The sequence below is a fragment of the Labeo rohita genome, chromosome 3, assembly GCF_022985175.1.
Source record: "Labeo rohita strain BAU-BD-2019 chromosome 3, IGBB_LRoh.1.0, whole genome shotgun sequence".
Taxonomy (NCBI): domain Eukaryota; kingdom Metazoa; phylum Chordata; class Actinopteri; order Cypriniformes; family Cyprinidae; genus Labeo; species Labeo rohita.
This window is the reverse complement of record NC_066871.1, coordinates 25,308,598-25,327,392: the sequence shown is the minus strand read 5'-3', so window position 1 is coordinate 25,327,392 and position 18,795 is coordinate 25,308,598. Positions and strand designations below refer to the sequence as shown.

Below are 18,795 nucleotides of genomic sequence, written 5' to 3'. Positions count from 1 at the left end.
CAGCATGATAATGTGATTTATGTTCAAGATATCAGATTGTGCTAGCCTGAATTGTTCTTTTGGAATCAGAGGGCTTTTAAATCCCATCATGAATTCTAAAAATACCAGTTGATTTAGTTTTTCATGTATTGTTGTTTGATGTAGTGTTATTTTAGTCGTATTTACACTACCAGTCAAAAGTTTTTGAACAGTAACATGTTTTTTAAAGAAGCCTCTTTTGCTCACCAAGCCTGCATTTATTTGATCCAAAGTACAGTAAAAAACTACAGTTCTGAAGTAGTTTTACTATTTAAAGTAACTCTTTTCTATTTGAATATATTTTAAAATCTAATTTATTCCTGTGATTTCAAAGCTGAATTTTTAGCATCATTACTCCAGTCACATGATCCTTCAGAAATCATTCTAATATTCTAATTTGCTGCTCAAAAACATTTCTTAGATTTTTTTTCAGGTTTCCTTGATGAATATAAAGTTCAGATGAACAGTATTTATGTTTTTAATATTATAAATGTCTTCGTCATCACTTTTGATCAATTTAAAGCATCCTAAATCAAAGTATTAATTTCTAATACTTTGAAATATTACAAATTAAAATAAAAATACTGACTTCAAGCTTTTAAATGGTATAGTGGTATAATGTTACAAAAGCTTTTTTTTATATTTCAGATAAATGCTGATATTAGGTCTTTCTATTTATCAAAGAATCCTGAAAAAAAAAACAAAAAACGTACTCATCTGTTTTAAATGTTGATAATAATAAAAAATGTTTCTTGAATAGCAATTTAGCATATTACAGTGATTTCTGAGGGATCATATGACTGAAGACTGGAGTAAAATAATGATACTGAAAATTTAGCTCTTTTGTGAAAATTTTTCACATTTTTAAAAATTAAAATCAAACAGAAAGCAGTTATAGTAAAAATATTTTACAATATTACTGCTTTTGCTGTAATTTGGATTAAATAAATGCAGGCTTGGTGTGCAGAAGAGACGTCTTTAAAAAACATTAAAAAAATTTTGAGTGGTAGTGTAAATGGGTGTTATATTGTGTTTTCTAAAATAAAAAAAAAGAAGGATAAATCAGAAGGATAAAAACTCCCTTGAAAACCAACATAAGGGAGCAAATATTACTCCTTAGAAAACTGACAAAAGTACTACACACAAAAAAAAAAAAACATCTTACAAATTTGTCATTTTATTATATTCTTTACAATTAAGCAAATTCTTTATATTAAAAAAAATCAACAACTCTTAAATAAATCAGGTGTATATACACAATGTAAAACTGATTTTATATTGTTTTCGCATGACCTCAAACACAAGTCAAATGTGTATTGTTCATAAAGCCTTAAAAAAATCTGTTTTAAATGATAGGAAGTATTAACAGAAGTCTGACCTCCTCTACAAATCTTTTTCTCCGTCCTTGCAAACCACAGAAACCATACCATTTACATGTTACACTGCATACAGAATACTGCATACAAAAAGTACAGAACTTTCAATAGTTGGAGGCGTTTAGGCCCAGACTTCAATGACGTCACCATCCTCCATGTCTAGTTCAGCTGGAGTCTGACTGTATGAGACCCTTGACCCATCAAAAAGAAATTTGGCTTTCCATCTAGCAGTGGCACTCAAACCAGAGACATACTGAGAAAGGATGGAGCCTAAAGGAGCATTCTTTTAAAAAAAAAAAAAAATGAACAATGACAGTTTAGTATAAAACCAATTTCACAAACACAAGAACAACACCCAAAACGACATACAGTACACACCTTTTGTAGGGAATACTCCTGCACAGATTCTTTCTCTTTGCCTTGCAGTCGCACAGTGATGACGTTACTTTTGTCGCTCTCTTCTTGTTTATTCTCTGTCACTACACAATCTGGAAAAGACAGCAGAAAAAGGAGTTGCATGAAGGCTGTAGAATTTTGTATGTGTCATTTATAGAACATTTCCATATTTTATTATTTAACAATGTCAGAATTTTAGCATTAAAAATCAATTTCCCTGTGGAGAATATGAAACTGCTGCTGCTTTCTATTACCTATAATGTCAGCTATGCCGAGACCCAGCTCGCTGATGGACGAGTGAATGGGGAGATCAATATCTTTGTTTAATAACAGAATTTGGCTGGGTTGGACATTGAGTTTGATGGCCAGCTCTTCCACAGCTTTACTCAAAGGAGCCGTCTGCAATTATAAGGCACATACATATGAAATAAATTCAAACATTCATTTTCCAGTTTAAATAAAAAGTTCGCTCTATTCATATACTTTTTTCTACCAAACAAATGTGACCCTGGACCACAAAACCAGTCGTAAGTAGCATGGGTGTATTTGTAGCAATAGCCAACAATACATTGTATGGCTCAAAATAATGAGTATTTCTTTTATGCCAAAGTAAAGATCATGTTCCATGAAGATATTTTTGAAATTTCCTACCGTAAATATATCAAAACTCAATTTTTGATTAGTAATATGTATTGCTAGGAACTTAATTTGGACAACTTTAAAGGTGATTTTCTCAATATTTAGATTTTTTTGCACCCAGATTTCAGATTTTCAAATAATATTGTCATATCCTAACAAACCATACATCAATGGAAAGCCTTTTTATTCAGCTTTCTCAAAAAATCTTTAAAAATTGACCCTTATGACTGGTTTTGTCATCCAGGGTCACAAATATGCCACATATCGAGCAATACGTCAAACAAATGTGTTTATTCCACTTACAGACAGTATTGGGATTTTGTGCAACTCCGTTCGACAGCGAAACTTGAGTGAAATTTCTCGCCCAGAGTCTCTGCCTTCAGCATTTCGGGAGCGTGTTTTCTTTTTGCTGTCAGAAGAAATTATGATGATGTCATCATCATCATCATCATCATCATTCACAGGAGATGGAGAGTTTCTGTATTCAACCACAGGCTCCTGAGGCTCAGGCGAGAAACACACCAGAGAACCAATCTCATTCAATTTCTTGTTGATTTCTCTAAGACGTGGATGAGAGAATGAGAGAATGAGAGAATGTCAGATTTATTTCTGCTTTGATAACAGTTCATTTCACTACTTTATTACTTACTGTATCCTCTTTGAAATAAGCTAATATTGATTGCCACGTGAGCATTGAAACACTAAAAACTGCATGAGAAATAAGTTCAATCTAAAAGAGAGATCATGAAATGTCTTATTTCTTTGCTGGTGATGTCACTCACCGTATTTTTTGGTTTGCCCGTCTGCTCCGTTTCACTGGTGGGCTACATGGTGGAGGGGGTGGAGAAGGGGAACGAAGGATTTCCCTAAGGACGTGACAAAATGATGGTTTAGATAAAAGAAGCGTAGGGTAGGCTAATTAATCATCAGATGATTAATTGGCCAGACTATGATTCATTTTAACGTCAAGGAGCTATTTTTAAGGCAGACGTCACAAAAACAAATAACATTGATCTTGGGCGCATAATGACGTACTTTTTTATATGCCATGGCGAAGCAAAGTCAGTCTGTGTACTTACTGAGCTTCAGTCTGTTCTGGCTCCTCCTCGGAGCCACTCAGATCAATGCTGATCGGCCGTTTCTCTGGACGAGGTGGGGAAGGAGACCACAGAGGAGCACCCTTTTCCTCATCTGATAAAGTAAAGAAAAACAGAGAGAATGGCGTAGATTGATCTCATTTACAAAATGGTAAATATCCATAATGAGGAGTGATACAAAACCCTCGCTCACTGGAAAACAAGTATAACATAAAGGCCAGATATACACTGTTATTGTTTAAAAGTTTGGAGTCATAACATTTTTAAATGTAAATGAAAGATTACGCATTTATTTGATCACAAAATACAGTTAAACACAACACTGCAAAATATTACTACAATTTTAAACTCTTTTCTATTTGAACATTTTAAAATGTGGTATATTTCTTGATGTCACAGCTGCGTTTTCGGCATCAATACTCCAGCCTTCAGTGTCGCATGATCCTTTAAAAATCATTCTAATATGCTGCTCTAAAAACATTTCTGATTATTATCAATGTTAAAGAAAAATCAGTGTGCTGCTTAATCATTTTTGTGGAAACCGTTACACATTTTCTCAGATAAATAAAAACATTAAAATAAAACGTTAGTATATAACAAACCATTTTAATACCTGTGAGACTGGTGTGTTTGAAGGTTATTGGCTTCAGATTTAGGGAGCTGTTAACCTAAAACACAATAATGTAACATTTGAATCATCTTTTAGCCTGTGTTTGCACCTTGTGACACATATTTTCAAACCTGTGGCAAAGGTAATCAAGTATGTTATTTCCAGTCTTTAGAAGAAGTAGGCAAGATCTAGCCACCTTGTTGGAGTAAACAGGTACTGTTGTGATGGAAGAAGCGTCGAGGATGCGTCGGCGTTTCGGAGGTTGTTTTGGAGGATCTGATACAGGAACACCCACGTCACTGTCCGATACCTGGAATAAGGGGGAAAAAAGCCACATGTTTTTCATTATCTCATTTTTGCGTGATATATATAAGTTATAATTGTAAAACACAATTAATTTAGCTAATAGCCTGTCAATCCTAACGTCAGCAGAAATAACGTTATAGATTTGTTTACAGACTGTCGCTGCACTAACGCAAATAGATCACAACAAAAACCGAATCTGTTCGGTAAACGGCTAATACAATGTTTAAATCACTACACTAAAAATGAGAAGGCGTAAAATGAATTTAAGTGTTTTAACAAGCGTATTAACCAATGTAAACGCGTGCAAAACCGCGTAAAACGTTACATATTTAAACTGGTGATCTGTGAGTAACGTTAACGTTACAGCAAACTTGAGGGTACTACTTGCACATTTACTCGATCAAAACCACTTAACGTACTTTACTTTTACTATGTTGTTGTTGTTGTTGTTGTTCATTAATCAATATGACAACTGATTAGCCAGCGTGCTATTACACAACAGTGCAGTTATAGATGTTAGATATTAAGGATTGTTTTCTGACGATAACTACTCAAACATTGTGTCCATGTAAAACGCACAGAATTTGAGTAGCAATAACTGTTTAAACTTAACACTGAATAACTGTTACAAACGAGATCTCACCATTTCAGCCATGGTTCGTTTCCGCACGTTCATTCCCGTGCGCGCTCTCGGTGAGTCAGCGTGACGTCACGTAACAAAGGCTCGCTCACTGAAACATTTCAAATCCCAGTTTTTTTGCACAAATATCCGTTTCAACGTGCTAAGCCATACTTTTCTGTTTTCTGTAAGAAACTTAAAGCCTACCTGGACGCTTTCTTTACATGCAGCAATTTTACAGGCCTCAGAACGGTCTCACTGTAACCTGTCATTGTATTTCCAGTTGTATTCACCCCTGCCATTGTTTTATTCCTATGTTCTTTCTTGTGACATGAAAAAAAACTTTATTCTATTAATTCTTATTTTCATGAGGCTAATGTTTTAGGGAAGAGTAAACATTTAGTAGGGCAAGATGATTCATATAACTATTTTAAGCAGAAAACATTAGATAAAGTACTAAGTAACAACAGCTTTATTCTATAGTACAATACTAGACAAAGGTCTTGAAGGAGTGGTGTAATGTTCATCTTTAGAAATGTAATATATCTCAGTCTCAAGGATGTAATGAAATAATAGCATGGGTATATTTGTAGAAATACCCAAAAATACATTGTATGGGTCAAAATTATTGATTTTCTTTTATTCCAAATATCATTAGGATATTAAGATCATGTTCCATGAAGACATTTTGTAAATTTCCTACTGTAAATATATCAAAACTTATTTTGTGGTTAGTAATATGTATTGCTAAGAACATTTGGACAAGGCGATTTCTCAATATTTAGATTTTTTTTGCACCCTCAGATTACAGATTTTCAAATACACTCTTAAAAATAAAGGTTCTTCATTGGCATCAATGGTTTTTTAAGAACCTTAAAACATCCATGGAATCTTTTAAATGCTTAAAAGGTTCTTTATAGTTCTTTTTGGAACTTTTCACTGAAAGGTTCTTTGGGGAACCAAAAATGGTTCTTCTATGGCATCAGTGCAAAAACACCCTTTTACTACCTTTATTTTTAAGAGTGTAGTTGTATCTTGGCCAAATATTGTCATATTCTAACAGACCATACATTAAAGGAAAGCTTATTTATTCAGCTCCCTGATGATGTATAAATCTAAATTTAAAACAACTGACCCTTATGACTGGTTTTGTGGTCCAGGGTCACATATTAAAAAAAAACCCTGAAAGAATCTGGCATTAAAAAAAAAGGTGTATTAGGTGAACATGTTTCTGAATATCTGTAGTGGTTACAAGCCCTTTTCAAAATCCATTTTTAACATTTAATACATGCACTATTTTGCCTTTATAAAGTACAGACAATAGATCCATGTACCATTCATTCACATGTAAAGGGTTTATTATATTAGCCCAATTCACTTACAGTTGTCCTTGCATCCAGGGCCACAAAAACATCATACAAAAGATGCAGTATAAAATATACCAATACTATGTACATGGTAACAGAAATGGGAAAAAAAGCACCTAAAAACAGAATCATTCACAATAATCATGCAGGGTGTTTTTCCAAATAATGTCCCATATTGTATATTTCTGTCACTTCTTTTTGTTCTCCTTGCAGGCCACTACATATCGCTGAGCGACGTTGAGAGGCGGAGAATAGCCATCAGCATAAGATGTATCCTCAAACAAAACGGAGTAGTCATCCTGGGGCTGGAAAAGAAGTAAGATGTGTCAAATTATAGGGAAATTATTCTTCTGTTCATATACTGTATACCTCATCTAGTGATCACAAAACCCATAATAATGAAATATTGTAACATACTAACAAGGGTTTTAAAAAGCACTGCTACAAATCTCCCTGTAACATCATGAAGAGTGATAACTTCAGCACTTCAAGTCTCTTATCCTACACCTAAATCAGTCTTTTAAGTCATTATTGTTTGCTCACCCGATGTGGCGGCGTGTGGATCAGAGCTCTGTAAAAGCACGTGGTCTGTGGATAGAGGGCCAGCACCAGCTGATCCTTACTGAACAGGGCCTCTGGGTCAGTCTCTGGGTTTGCTTTCCACTGCGGAAGTGGAATTATTCTTCTCCGACTCAATGTGTGTCTCCTGAATAAAAGAGAAAATAAGATTCATTGAGTACAGCAGTCCAGGAATTACACTACTGTTCAGAGTCATCAAGTAAAATGTGACCCTGAACCACAAAACCAGTCAAAAGTAGCACAGGTATATTTGTAGCAATAGCCAACAATACATTGTGTGGGGCAAAATTATACATTTTTCTTTTATGCCAAAAATCATTAGGATATTAAGTAAAGATCATGTTCCATTAAGATATTTTGTAAACATCCTACTGTAAATAATATTTTTTTGCTAAGAACTTTATTTGGACAACGTTTAAAAGGTGATTTTCTCAGTATTTTGATTTTTTTTTTGCACCCTCAGATTCCAGATTTTCAAATAGTTGTATCTCAAATATTGTCTATCCTATCCTATCCTATCCTATCAAACCATAAATCAATGGAATGCATATTTATCCAGCTTTCATGGTATGTATAAATAATAAATCAATAAATTGACCCTTATGACTGGTTTTATGATCCATGGTCACAAATAGTATCATTGTGAAATATTGCTACAATTTAAAATAACTGTTTTCTCTTTTAATATATTCTTAAAATGTAATTTATTCATTTAATGGAAAAGCTGAATTTTCAGCATCATTACTCCAGTCTTCAGTGTCAAGTGATCTTTCAGAAATCATTCTAATATATTGATTTTGTGATCCAAAAACATTATTTTTTATTATCAATGCTGAAAACAGTTGTGCTGCTTAGTATTTTTATAGAAAAAGGTAATTGAGATTCACAATTCTGACTTTATATCTTGCAATTCTGACTTTATAACTAAGCCAGAATTGTGTGAAAAAGTCAAGTCAGAATTGTAAGATCTGAAATTCGCATATCTGACTTTTTTCTCACAAATCTCTCACAGTTTTGACACTTTTGTTTGTTTTTGTTTTTCCTTTATAATGCAAGTTATTAAGTCAGAATTGTGAGATATATACTCAGAATTCTGAGCACATATCAGCCTTTTTTCCTCAAAATTGGACTTTGTAACTTGCATTTGCAAGTTTATATCATGCAATTCGGAGGAAAAAAAACTCAGAATTGTGAGATTAAAAGTAGTTTTTTCCTTTTTTCCTTTTTTTATTCAGTGGCAGAAATTGGCTTCCATAATTTCCTTGCTAAATTATTAATTTTTTAATATTACAGACCCCCAAACTCTTTTGAACAGTAGCGTATCAATTTATATGTGGGTGTAAATCTTGAATAATGGAATTGTACTTACTCTTTACCCTCTTCATCAATGTCATCCACTTCATACCTGATAAAACATAATACTGTAATGTTACATGATCATTTCACACAATCGAGTTTAAAAGCTAAAATGAAAAAAATAAATAGCCCATTTGCTGAGCTCAGCTGGCAGATGATTACTTGTTAGTGGAGTGATTGTAGCTGACAACTTCCGCAAGAATCCACTGCTCATCCCCATCCACGGCCTTCACACGTGCCGCCACTTTGTCACCCTGTTTAGCCACATAGTCACTGCTTGCTGGTATAGCGCCACACAGTGGTGGTGGACTGATGGAGTAAGACGGGTATGAATTAGTGAAATGCAGCCATTTTGACTCCCTATTTACTGACTAAATGAGCATTTCTAAAACGAAGAAAGCAGACGTTACCTCTCGCCAGGTTTGCCGATCCAGAGAGGAAGTGTCATGGCTGACTGTTGTAACAGGGTCATCAGGACACCTCTGCGCATGGTCTTTCTGGGTGGGTCAGTGTCACTGTACACTCCTGCCATCCTGGCAGCTGCAGAAAGGGAAGGATTGGATTAGATTCCACACTTGTACAAATACATGCAGAAGCACATATTTACAAACTAATATCCAAGACTTACCAATCCGTCTCTCCTCCAAAAGGGATTTAATTTCTGCAATCTTGTCAAGCGCCCGGCGAAGTATACTGTGGGAGGAATGCATATAAATCTGATCAGTTAATGCTGTAAAGGCTGACATATGAAATAATGGTCAGAAAAATATAATTTCTTAAAATGGAACTGTTGGGGGAAAACACATTTTGAGTATCATGTTTGATACATCAGGCGCTTATGGCTCATTTAGTATAATATTGGTGAATATGGAGTTTATACTCAAGTAAACGTTTTTTTTTTTGTTTTGTTTTTTATTCAGAGGCACAGCGTTCATGCCAAAAAACCAAAGATGAAATTCTGATAGGTTGTAATGTAAATCAATGAGATTTTTATAACCGTGCAGCAGACTAAACACCTATAAATATCAGTTGTAACTCTATATCTCCCAATAATATGTCTTTGTAAGATGATATTTAAATGCTTAGTTTTATTATCAAGATCTGCGGTTTTTAAAGCGGAGGACAAAAAGGTATTGCCATACAATAATGATTAGAATATGTACAAATAATCCTTCAAAAGCCTGATTATATTTGATACTCATTTTAACATGATTTTCTCATAATGTGATGTATGGGTAATCAAGTAAACCTAAGCTGCTTTAGTCCCATAAGTGTTCATTTTGAAATATAGTAACAATATAAAAGTTATTCTTACGTTTATTTTAGAATTTTAGAAACACTTCACAGCAAAAATACACATGTACTATGACATGAAGGCAGACATTTTTGGAATTATAATAACAGACCTTTTACTTGCTGAAGGTTTTGATCCTTTCAATAAATTAGAAGTTTAGAAATGTGTGTATCAAATATGATACAGCAGGCTTTATAGGATTAATAATATTCAACAAGTCTGTCTTTCCAGTCAGTACACATCTGAAAGCCTTGGGCAAAAGTTCCACAAGATGGGGCTATACAACCAACATCTTCCAGATGTTTCTAGTTAAAATGAAAACAAAAAAGTCAACACTGAAAAGGATATGTCAAGAACAGATCTTATTGTTAAACATCTTGTGTAATAAGTATTTCGTAACATGACGCTGCATCTTTTGCATTGATGTAAGAAGCCAAATGCAGCAGGTTTTACATTAACTCACCCACATTCAGCCTCAGCATCAGCTTTAGCTGTAGTGTAAAGACCCCTCAGTTTTGTCCGATAATATGGAGAAGCTAAGGAAGATACAAGCAGATTTAATTTGAATAAGATTTAATTACTTATTCTCCTAATGTGATTACATTATTCACTATTAAAGTGACTTATTCTCATTGCAAACAATGCAAAAGGAATTCATGTCTTACTCTTATTTTCTGTCTGCATCCTTTCATGGGTTTTCTGGATGTTAAGAAGGTTGTGTTCACTTCTTGATCGCTCTTCCTGGGTATTTAAGAGATATAAAAAGTATATAAACACTGGGTGGTGGTAAAGTATACAAAAAAGGTCATTGTCAAACATCAGAGCAGTGCTCACCTGAGTTTGCTTTATGAGCTGATGCAACTCATTCAGCAACTCTGCGATTTTGGTGTCTGTTGACACTAAAGCCATTGTACCTGCAAGAAATATAAAACAGTTATTTTGGTTAGCTTTAACCGGAATTAAGGCTCGAATTAAAATGTAAATGTAAAACACGTATATGTGTACTTTATACATATATAAAGTCATATTGTCATAATGCAAAAATCCTAATAATAATGCATTTAGGTTTATGTGTTTGTTATTTATATAATTTAAATCCACATTCATAATAAAGCGCAACTAACTAGATGGAGCTCAGATCACACCCTCCGCGCGTGCACAGATAAGCAAGAAAAGCGCGAATCTCACCTTTAAACACACAGTTCAGCGATGCTCTCCCGATTCACCTCATGCATCAGTACACGAGTTATGATCGAAAATATTTAGTTATTACGGTTTCGCTTTCCTTGCCGAATTTTAGGATTTGTTTTGCCTTTGCATTGATTGGGTAGCTTTCTAGCTAGGCCTTGTACGGACACGTTGAAGGGACAAACTTCAAGGCTTGTTTTTAAAACGCCTTATTGAGGAAGAACTGTTGTGGACTTTGTCATCAGTCTTTTAGAGATAAATCACTAACACATTTTATATTAGACTTGAAATGACATTTAGGGCACCTTATATAATCAAAAGACAACGATGTGTGCCACATAAGATAGGATCAGCTTAAGTTATCTTCAGCATAATTGTCTTTATCACCAAGATTAACCTACATATTTGGCTAGTTAGGTTTACATAATGTTAGGTGCAGAATTTTTGTGTTTTTGATTGGGTGGTTTTTGAAGTTGTTTCTGATTTTCAAATGCTGCTTTTAGTGCTGGGCAGTGATTAATCTCATCCAAAATAAAAGTTTTTGTGTACATACTATGTGTTTGTGCTGTGCATATTTATGATGTATATATAAAAACACACATACAGTATATATTTTGAAAATATTTACATGTACAAGTATATATTTATCTTCATATAATTTAATTTTTTATAACATATACATGCATGTGTGTGCATTTACGTAATAATTGCATTATATACATAATAAATGTACACAGTACACACATGTTATGTATACATATCTTTTATTTTGGATGTGATTAATCACTATTAATCATTGGCCAGCACTAGGAGCAGTGTTGGGAAGGTTACTTTGGAAATGTAATAGGTTACAGATTACGAGTTACTCTATTTAAAATGTAATAAGTAGTGTAACCTTTCAATTACTTTATTAAAGTAATGTAACTTGTTACATTTGATTACTTTTTGATTACTTTTCTAAATATTTTTCAACTGTTAATCATTTTGAAACATTTAAACCAGGCAGTACACTCAACACTGATTACTGTCAGACTTTTAAAATCCTTTATCACTTGAAGGATTATAATAGGTAAGGGAAAAAACATTATCCCACTTACTACACAGCTGCTTGCCACAAAAGTAAATAATTAGACACGAAACACTGATTTGAAATATTTGAACGCGTGAAGTTTCCGTGAGGAAACCAGTTTCTAGCAAGTGGCATGTTGACAGAATTAAGAAATTGTACACATAATGTTGAGTATTATTATTTTATTAGCTAACCAAACGCAAAACTATCAGGAGTATAGTGCCGACTTAAGTTGCCCGGATGAGTCTGTGTTATTATCTTTTACCAGTTGTTATCGGGGAATAACATACCTTGGAATGTCACGACTGACCGGTCAGAATCAAGCATTCCATAGAGCCGTGTAATAATTTAATTGAAAGCACAGACACCACAAATTCAGACTTAACACCTCTTTTTTACTAAGAAGTTTGCATAGTTATGACTCAAAACACTGGCATCTAACAATTAGTCTTAAAAAATTAAGTATATGCATAAACCCAAATAGGAAATAAAACAGTTATCAAATAAGCATTTGTCCTATTCTGTGTCCTAAACTCCTGAAACATTGGTGTCTCATTTTAGAGCAGTCAATGCAATTTATGAAAAAAAGTCAATTCCCCTTTGTAATCATTAACATTTTCAAAAGTAACTGTAATTTAATTACACATTTTTTCTTAGTAACTGTACCTAATTACATTTATTTTTATAATTCCGTTACATTTAACTAGTTACTCCCCAACACTGACTAGGAGGCTATTAAAACTAGGCAATTGTATATATCTTAAGAGTTTATTTGCAAAAAGATAACTCCCAATTAATCTCAATCAAACTGCAGTTGGGTTATTTTGATATAAAGTAATAATAACTAAAAATACAGCTAAAACACAATAAAAACATAATTTAACATAATATAACATAACATAATATGTTATGTTAGTGTTTTTTAACATAATAAAAAACACGATTTTTGAAAATTAAAAAAAATGGAGTTACCTGTTTTTCAAATAAACTTCATAGAGAGAGAGAGAGAGAGAGAGAGAGAGATGTTGTTTATATTACGTAAATCAAAGTATAATACTGACAAGAAAAAGGGCCCAAATTTAAGTGCATGGCACATACAAGGACCATATGGGGAAAAAACAGCAGTCAAAGATGAAATGAAAGAAACAGTAGATCACAATACGCTCTCATATATCTGACCTTTACTGTGTCCAAAGGCAGTGAATGATGAGATAAAATATGGAGTTAATTTTCAACAGAGACACTGGCATGGTGAAAAACAAAACAGACAGACGGCGATAAGATGTGGTTTATCTAGCAAAGAACTCCAGGTCTGGGCAAGAAGCAGAGAGATTTGTTATGTTTTCATAGCTGAATGCATATTAGCTGAGCCAATAACTTTGTAAATATTTACTGTACAGAACACCTCACTCTCACATGATGTCAGTTTGAGAGCCAAAGGCAAACAGTCAAGACAAGCGAGGGGAGGGGAAAAGAGAGAAGAATTTGTACTAAAACAGAGCATAAAATGAAAGCGATTAGGGAGAAGAAAGGTTTTATTTTATGAGATAAAAGAATCAACTCAGATTAAGAAATAGAGCGCTATGGTTGGAAAAACACACTGTAGTACTGTGTGCTGCTTTAGTATTGTTTATGGCTCTGAAAGAAGATTTCTAGCCTTCCTCGTTTCTCACGTAACTCATGCGCTCACATATACAACGCTGTGTTGTGGAATATTTGAGTTCAGTAGAAAAACTGAATCTCTTGTGCTCTTACTCTGTCATTACAGCAGCACAGAACCACAGGACTCTTACTGTAAACTGCATCACCCCAAAATATCCACAGCAGTCATCATAAAGACCTCTGCCAAATTCCATTGTAATGAGTAGAGAACTTTAAGGCCATATGTGCTTACACAATGGAGTGCAAAATGGGACCATGCTGGGGAAAAAGTAAATCAGAACTGCTTACTAATAGTGATTCTAAAAATATACACTCCCAGTCAAAAGTTTTTGAACAGTAAGATTTGTAATGTTTTTTTTTAAAGTCTCTTCTTTTTTTTGATCCAAAATACAGCAAAAGCAGTAATATTTTGCCATATTCGTACTTCTAAAAATTAACTGCTTTCTATTTGAATATATTTTAAAATGTAATTTATTCCTGTGATCAAAGCTACATTTTCAGCATCATTACTCCAGTCGTCAATGTCACATGATCCTTCAGAAATCATTCTAATATAATGATTTGCTGTTCAAGAAACGTTTTGTTATTATTATTGATATTTAAAGCAGTTGAGTACATTTTTTCAGGATTCTTTGATGAATAGTAAGATCCAAAGATCAGCATTTATCTAAAATAAAAAGCCTTTGTAACATTATACAATACCATTTGAAAGGATTTTTTCTTTTGTAAAATATAAAAATTAATACTTTTATTTAGCAATGATGCTTTAAATTGATGATAAAGACATTAATAATGTTACAAAAGATTTCTATTTCATATAAATGCTGTTCTTCTGAACTTTCTATTCATCAAAGAAATCTGAAAAAAAATCTACTCAGCTGTTTTCAACATAATTATAATAATAATGTTTTTTGAGCAGCAAATCAGCATATTAGAATGATTTCTGAAGGATCATGTGACTGGAGTAATGATGCTGAAAATTCAGCTTTGAAATCACAGAAATAAATTACATTTAAATAGTAAAAATATTTCAAAATTTTACTGTTTTTGCTGTACTTCGGATCAAATAAATGCAGGCTTGGTAAGCAGAAGAGATTTCTTTAAAAAACATTTTAAATCTTACAGTTCAAAAACTTTTGACTAAATAAAAGTATAATACAATGGTGTAGGATTTAAAACAATTTTCACTCAGAATTTGCTGGTATTTTGTAATTACAAAGAAACAGCAAAAAAAAAAAAAAAAAAAAAAAACGAATAAGAATTTTTTTTTACAGTCATTGTCAAATATTATTACGGTCTAAAGTAACTCTTCTCCAATTTGAACATATGTCAAAATGTAATCTATTGTCGACGCCGATAGCCTAACGACTGCCCGACAGCAAGAAACAAAACAGCTTGTGACAGGACTGCAGTGAATCTTGAAAGATGGATTGGGCTTCGTTTTGCCAGTGGAGGAAGTGGTCTTGCCAGTTGTGGCAGATTGCATCCAACGATCCTCGATGCTGATGACAGAATCGTGCATTTTACCATGCTTGGTTACACACATTCGACGACTGACACAGAATAAACTGAAATAGAAAGAATAAGGCATTGTGAATATTCTAAAAGTCACTTTTTTGTCTCCCAGCAAGTGCAATTCAAAAACAATTTCCTATAATAGTCAAATGATATTACACAGTACCTTGTTTTGACAAACAAATCATTTAGAGTAGATCTCCAACAGTGAATAAACAAACATTTTAGTCTGAAAATAGACATTCACACAAAAGGCTATCGAGATGAGTCTCGCACTCCTTAAAGACTAATGTGTACAATAATATTTTCTTTACAATAGAGGAGGTTAGTGGGTCACAGTCCAAAGAGGGACGTGAGAAGTCTCAACACAAAGTCAGGTGTAAATAACAGAGAGAGACAAACATTAACTAAATCTAATCTTTCTAATCTTTATCAGATATAAGCAAACGCACTCAGACTGAAAGAGAAAAAGAGGTAATGAAAACAGAAATGCTAAACTAATTAAAAAAGCTCAAATGTGTTATTTGGTCTTCCTGAAAAAAGAACAGCATGAGCACAGGCCTATAAGTTTTGAAATAAGTGAAAATATAAAACAAAAGTGTAAAGTCAAAACAAAAACAGTGTCATCTGATCTGAAGGACATCCTGTCTGGCAGTATTTGAGGTCTGCTGATAAAACATTAACTCACATCTGATGCAACTTTCTTTCTGGTCGTGTTGACCCAGCCAGAGGCGGAGAGATGAAGGAACTTAAGGCGGAGCGACGCCTTTAAAAGAAGGCAGCTTAGAGGCTTGTAAACAACCCTGAAACGAAGACAAGAAAGAAGACATTTAGACACACGTCTATAACTGAACATCGAAAATATAGCTCGTTTATCCGTAGAAGTTTCGCTAAGTTTCGGTGACAAAATGAGCAGCCACGTTGACGTGAAAAACATTGAACCGACCACTTTTGAAGACCGCTACTACGATGAATATGAATATTATAACTTAACAGACCGTTATACCGGTAAGTATGTAAAACTCTTCATTATTATTATCATGCAACTCTATGAAGTCTTTAGAAAAACTAAAGTACTTTTCAGAGTTGTGTAACTTGCATGACTTTTTTTTTGCGTATTTGATAACAAGAGCTGTCGTTCATTACCGACGTTCTTCGTAATGTCTGTTATTAGTTTGAACTCGTACTTTTAGCTGACTTGTTTTCTTTGTTGACTACAGAGTGCGCTAGTCGCAAGGGCAGGACGAAGAAGGAGGCGTGCTGTAACACGAACAGACACAACCCTGCGGGACACGAGCGGAAAATCGTGGAGAAGCTCCAGAATGCTGAGAAGAAATCCAAAGAGTGACGCAGAAGAGGTGTGTGAAACATCTTATCTTTACAGAATAACATTGAGAGGACAAAAACATAATAAGTGAACAATTATGTCTTCTAGATTCATTCGGACGGCTATTTCTGGCAACCGACCACAGGTGTCTCTGCGGGAAACGGGCGCTGAGCTGCTTCAGGAGTGACTTCATGAACCTCCGCCTCGGGATGAGATGAGCGGGCTCCAGTGACTCGTGGAGTGGAGAGTTTTGTCAGGCACACCGCTCTCGTGTATGTGGTGGGCCCTGCAGAACCAGCACCTGTTTAGAGGAACCGATATGCGTGTGATGTTGAATGTACGTTTTAAACGGTAGCTTTGACCATGTTTGGTGTTTTGGTATGACTTTAAGAGTTTTAATAAAGACCACTTTTTTCATTAAAATTTGAATTGCGATTTCCTGGATGCCCTTTGTACAACATATGTGACCCTGGAACACAAAACCAGTCATAAGGGTACATTTTTTGAATTTAAGATTTATACTTTTTATACTATTTATTATATCTGAAAACTGAATAAGTATGCTTTCCACTGATGTATGGTTTGTTAGGATAGGATACAACTGAGCTGAGATACAACTATTTGAAAATGTGGAATCTGAGGGTGCAAAAAAATCTAAATATTGAGAAAATCGCCTCTAAAGTTGCACAAATGAAGTTCTTAGCAATGCATATTACTAATCAAAAATTTAGTTTTGATATATTTATGGTAGGATATTTACAAAATATCTTCATGGAACATGATTGTTACTTAATATATAAAAAAAAAAAAATCAATAATTTTGACCCATACATTGTATTTTTGGCTATTGTTACAAATATACCCATGATTTTTGTGGTCCAGGGTCACATATATAATTTTAAATGGGACTAAGACATATCACATTACAATGATGTAATGCTTTAACAGTACACTACCAGTCAAAAGTTTTTGAACAGCAAGAGGTTTTTTTTTTTTTTCTCATTAAGAAGTCTCTTCTGCTCACAAAGTCTGCATTTATTTGATCCAAAGTACAGCAAAAACAGTGAAATTTTGAAATATTTTGACTATTTAAAATAACAGTTTTAAAATAGAATTTATTCCTGTGATTTCAAAGCTGAATTTTTAGCATCATTACTCCAGTCACATGATCCTTCAGAAGTCATTCTAATATTCTGATCTAGTCAAAAAACATTTATTATTATGTTGAAAACAGCTGATTAGAATTTTTTCAGGTTTCTTTGATGGATAGAAAGTTTACAGATGAAGAAGCATATCTGAAATAGAAAAAAGATTATACTGACTCCAAGCTTTTGAATGGTGTAGTGTTTGTTACAGAAGCTTTTATTTCAGATCAATTCTGATCTTTGGATCTTTCTATTCATCAAAGAATCCTGAAAAAAATTACTCAGCTGTTTTAAATACTGATAATAATACTAATAATAAATGTTTCTTGAACAGCAAATCAGCATATTAAATTTCTGAAGGATCGTGTGACACTGAAGACTGGAGTAATGATGCTGAAAAGTTAGCTAATAAATTACAATTTTAAAAAATAATCAAATGGAAAGCAGTTATTTCAAATAATAAAACATATTTCACAATATTACTGTTTTTGCTGTATTTTGGATCAAATAAATGCAATCTTGGTGAGCAGAAGAGACTTCTTAAAAAAAAAAAACATTACAAATCTGTTTTTTTTTTTTTTTTTTTTTTTAGCAATTTTCAATCTATAAACATTACATGAACCACATTTGTCAAATGATTAAAAAGTTTTCTTTAAAAAATTTAATCATTCTTACATTACCATAAAGTTTTAATATGTGCCATGCTGTGGGAATTAATGGGTCTATTAAACCTATTTACACATTTAACTAATTCCTGATTGATGCACAATAACTTAAGTGCAACAACCTCACATGTCTACCTAATACATTTAAGTGAAAGATTTATGAAATGTTTGTGTTTTAATTCCTCATACCTTTGAAAGAATTTAGCGCATCAAAGTGCATTTCAAAGCTATATGAAGTGCTCCAAATGACCCAGTATACTGCTAAATCTGTTTAGTCTGTCATGTGTTTGACATTAAAGCCACAGTGTAGGTGAAAATGATCTGTCACAGCAACATAAAATCCTGGCAGAGCAATATCTCATTTTGAGACAGAAAGAGGGCAGTAGTGAAGCAGTAAAGAGATGTGGAGCTGAATATGAGACGTGGAAATGAATTTTCCACAGAGGATTATCCAGAAGCACCATGTATCTCATTTAGGAGATTTTGAAAAGCATGTTCACTATAGGGAGCAGTTCAAAGCAAATTTGACTGTCTTTATTAGTAGCCTTTTCAACAGGAGTGAGAAGT

The 18,795-nt window shown here is 33.6% G+C and overlaps 3 protein-coding genes across 3 annotated transcripts; 1 reads left to right on the top strand and 2 right to left on the bottom strand.

Moving 5' to 3' along the window:
- Positions 1 to 1,177: 1,177 nt before the first annotated feature.
- Positions 1,178 to 5,149, bottom strand: nfatc2ip (nuclear factor of activated T cells 2 interacting protein). The gene is made up of 9 exons (XM_051106108.1): positions 5,086 to 5,149; positions 4,333 to 4,446; positions 4,140 to 4,194; positions 3,509 to 3,620; positions 3,212 to 3,295; positions 2,733 to 2,988; positions 2,045 to 2,189; positions 1,773 to 1,882; positions 1,178 to 1,677 (listed from the first exon to the last, which is right to left on the bottom strand). The coding sequence occupies exons 1-9, from the start codon at positions 5,116 to 5,118 to the stop codon at positions 1,516 to 1,518; spliced, it is 1,071 nt and encodes a 356-aa protein (XP_050962065.1). The 5' UTR covers positions 5,119 to 5,149; the 3' UTR covers positions 1,178 to 1,515.
- A 1,252-nt stretch (positions 5,150 to 6,401) lies between these two features.
- sgf29 (SAGA complex associated factor 29) lies at positions 6,402 to 11,038 on the bottom strand. Its single transcript, XM_051097719.1, has 10 exons — positions 10,846 to 11,038; positions 10,492 to 10,571; positions 10,323 to 10,398; positions 10,121 to 10,193; positions 8,992 to 9,056; positions 8,774 to 8,903; positions 8,526 to 8,672; positions 8,377 to 8,412; positions 6,972 to 7,134; positions 6,402 to 6,733 (listed from the first exon to the last, which is right to left on the bottom strand). The coding sequence occupies exons 2-10, from the start codon at positions 10,564 to 10,566 to the stop codon at positions 6,617 to 6,619; spliced, it is 882 nt and encodes a 293-aa protein (XP_050953676.1). The 5' UTR covers positions 10,567 to 10,571; positions 10,846 to 11,038; the 3' UTR covers positions 6,402 to 6,616.
- A 4,824-nt stretch (positions 11,039 to 15,862) lies between these two features.
- Positions 15,863 to 16,847, top strand: nupr1b (nuclear protein 1b). The gene is made up of 3 exons (XM_051097511.1): positions 15,863 to 16,099; positions 16,312 to 16,449; positions 16,527 to 16,847. The coding sequence occupies exons 1-2, from the start codon at positions 16,000 to 16,002 to the stop codon at positions 16,437 to 16,439; spliced, it is 228 nt and encodes a 75-aa protein (XP_050953468.1). The 5' UTR covers positions 15,863 to 15,999; the 3' UTR covers positions 16,440 to 16,449; positions 16,527 to 16,847.
- The last annotated feature ends 1,948 nt before the right edge of the window (positions 16,848 to 18,795 follow it).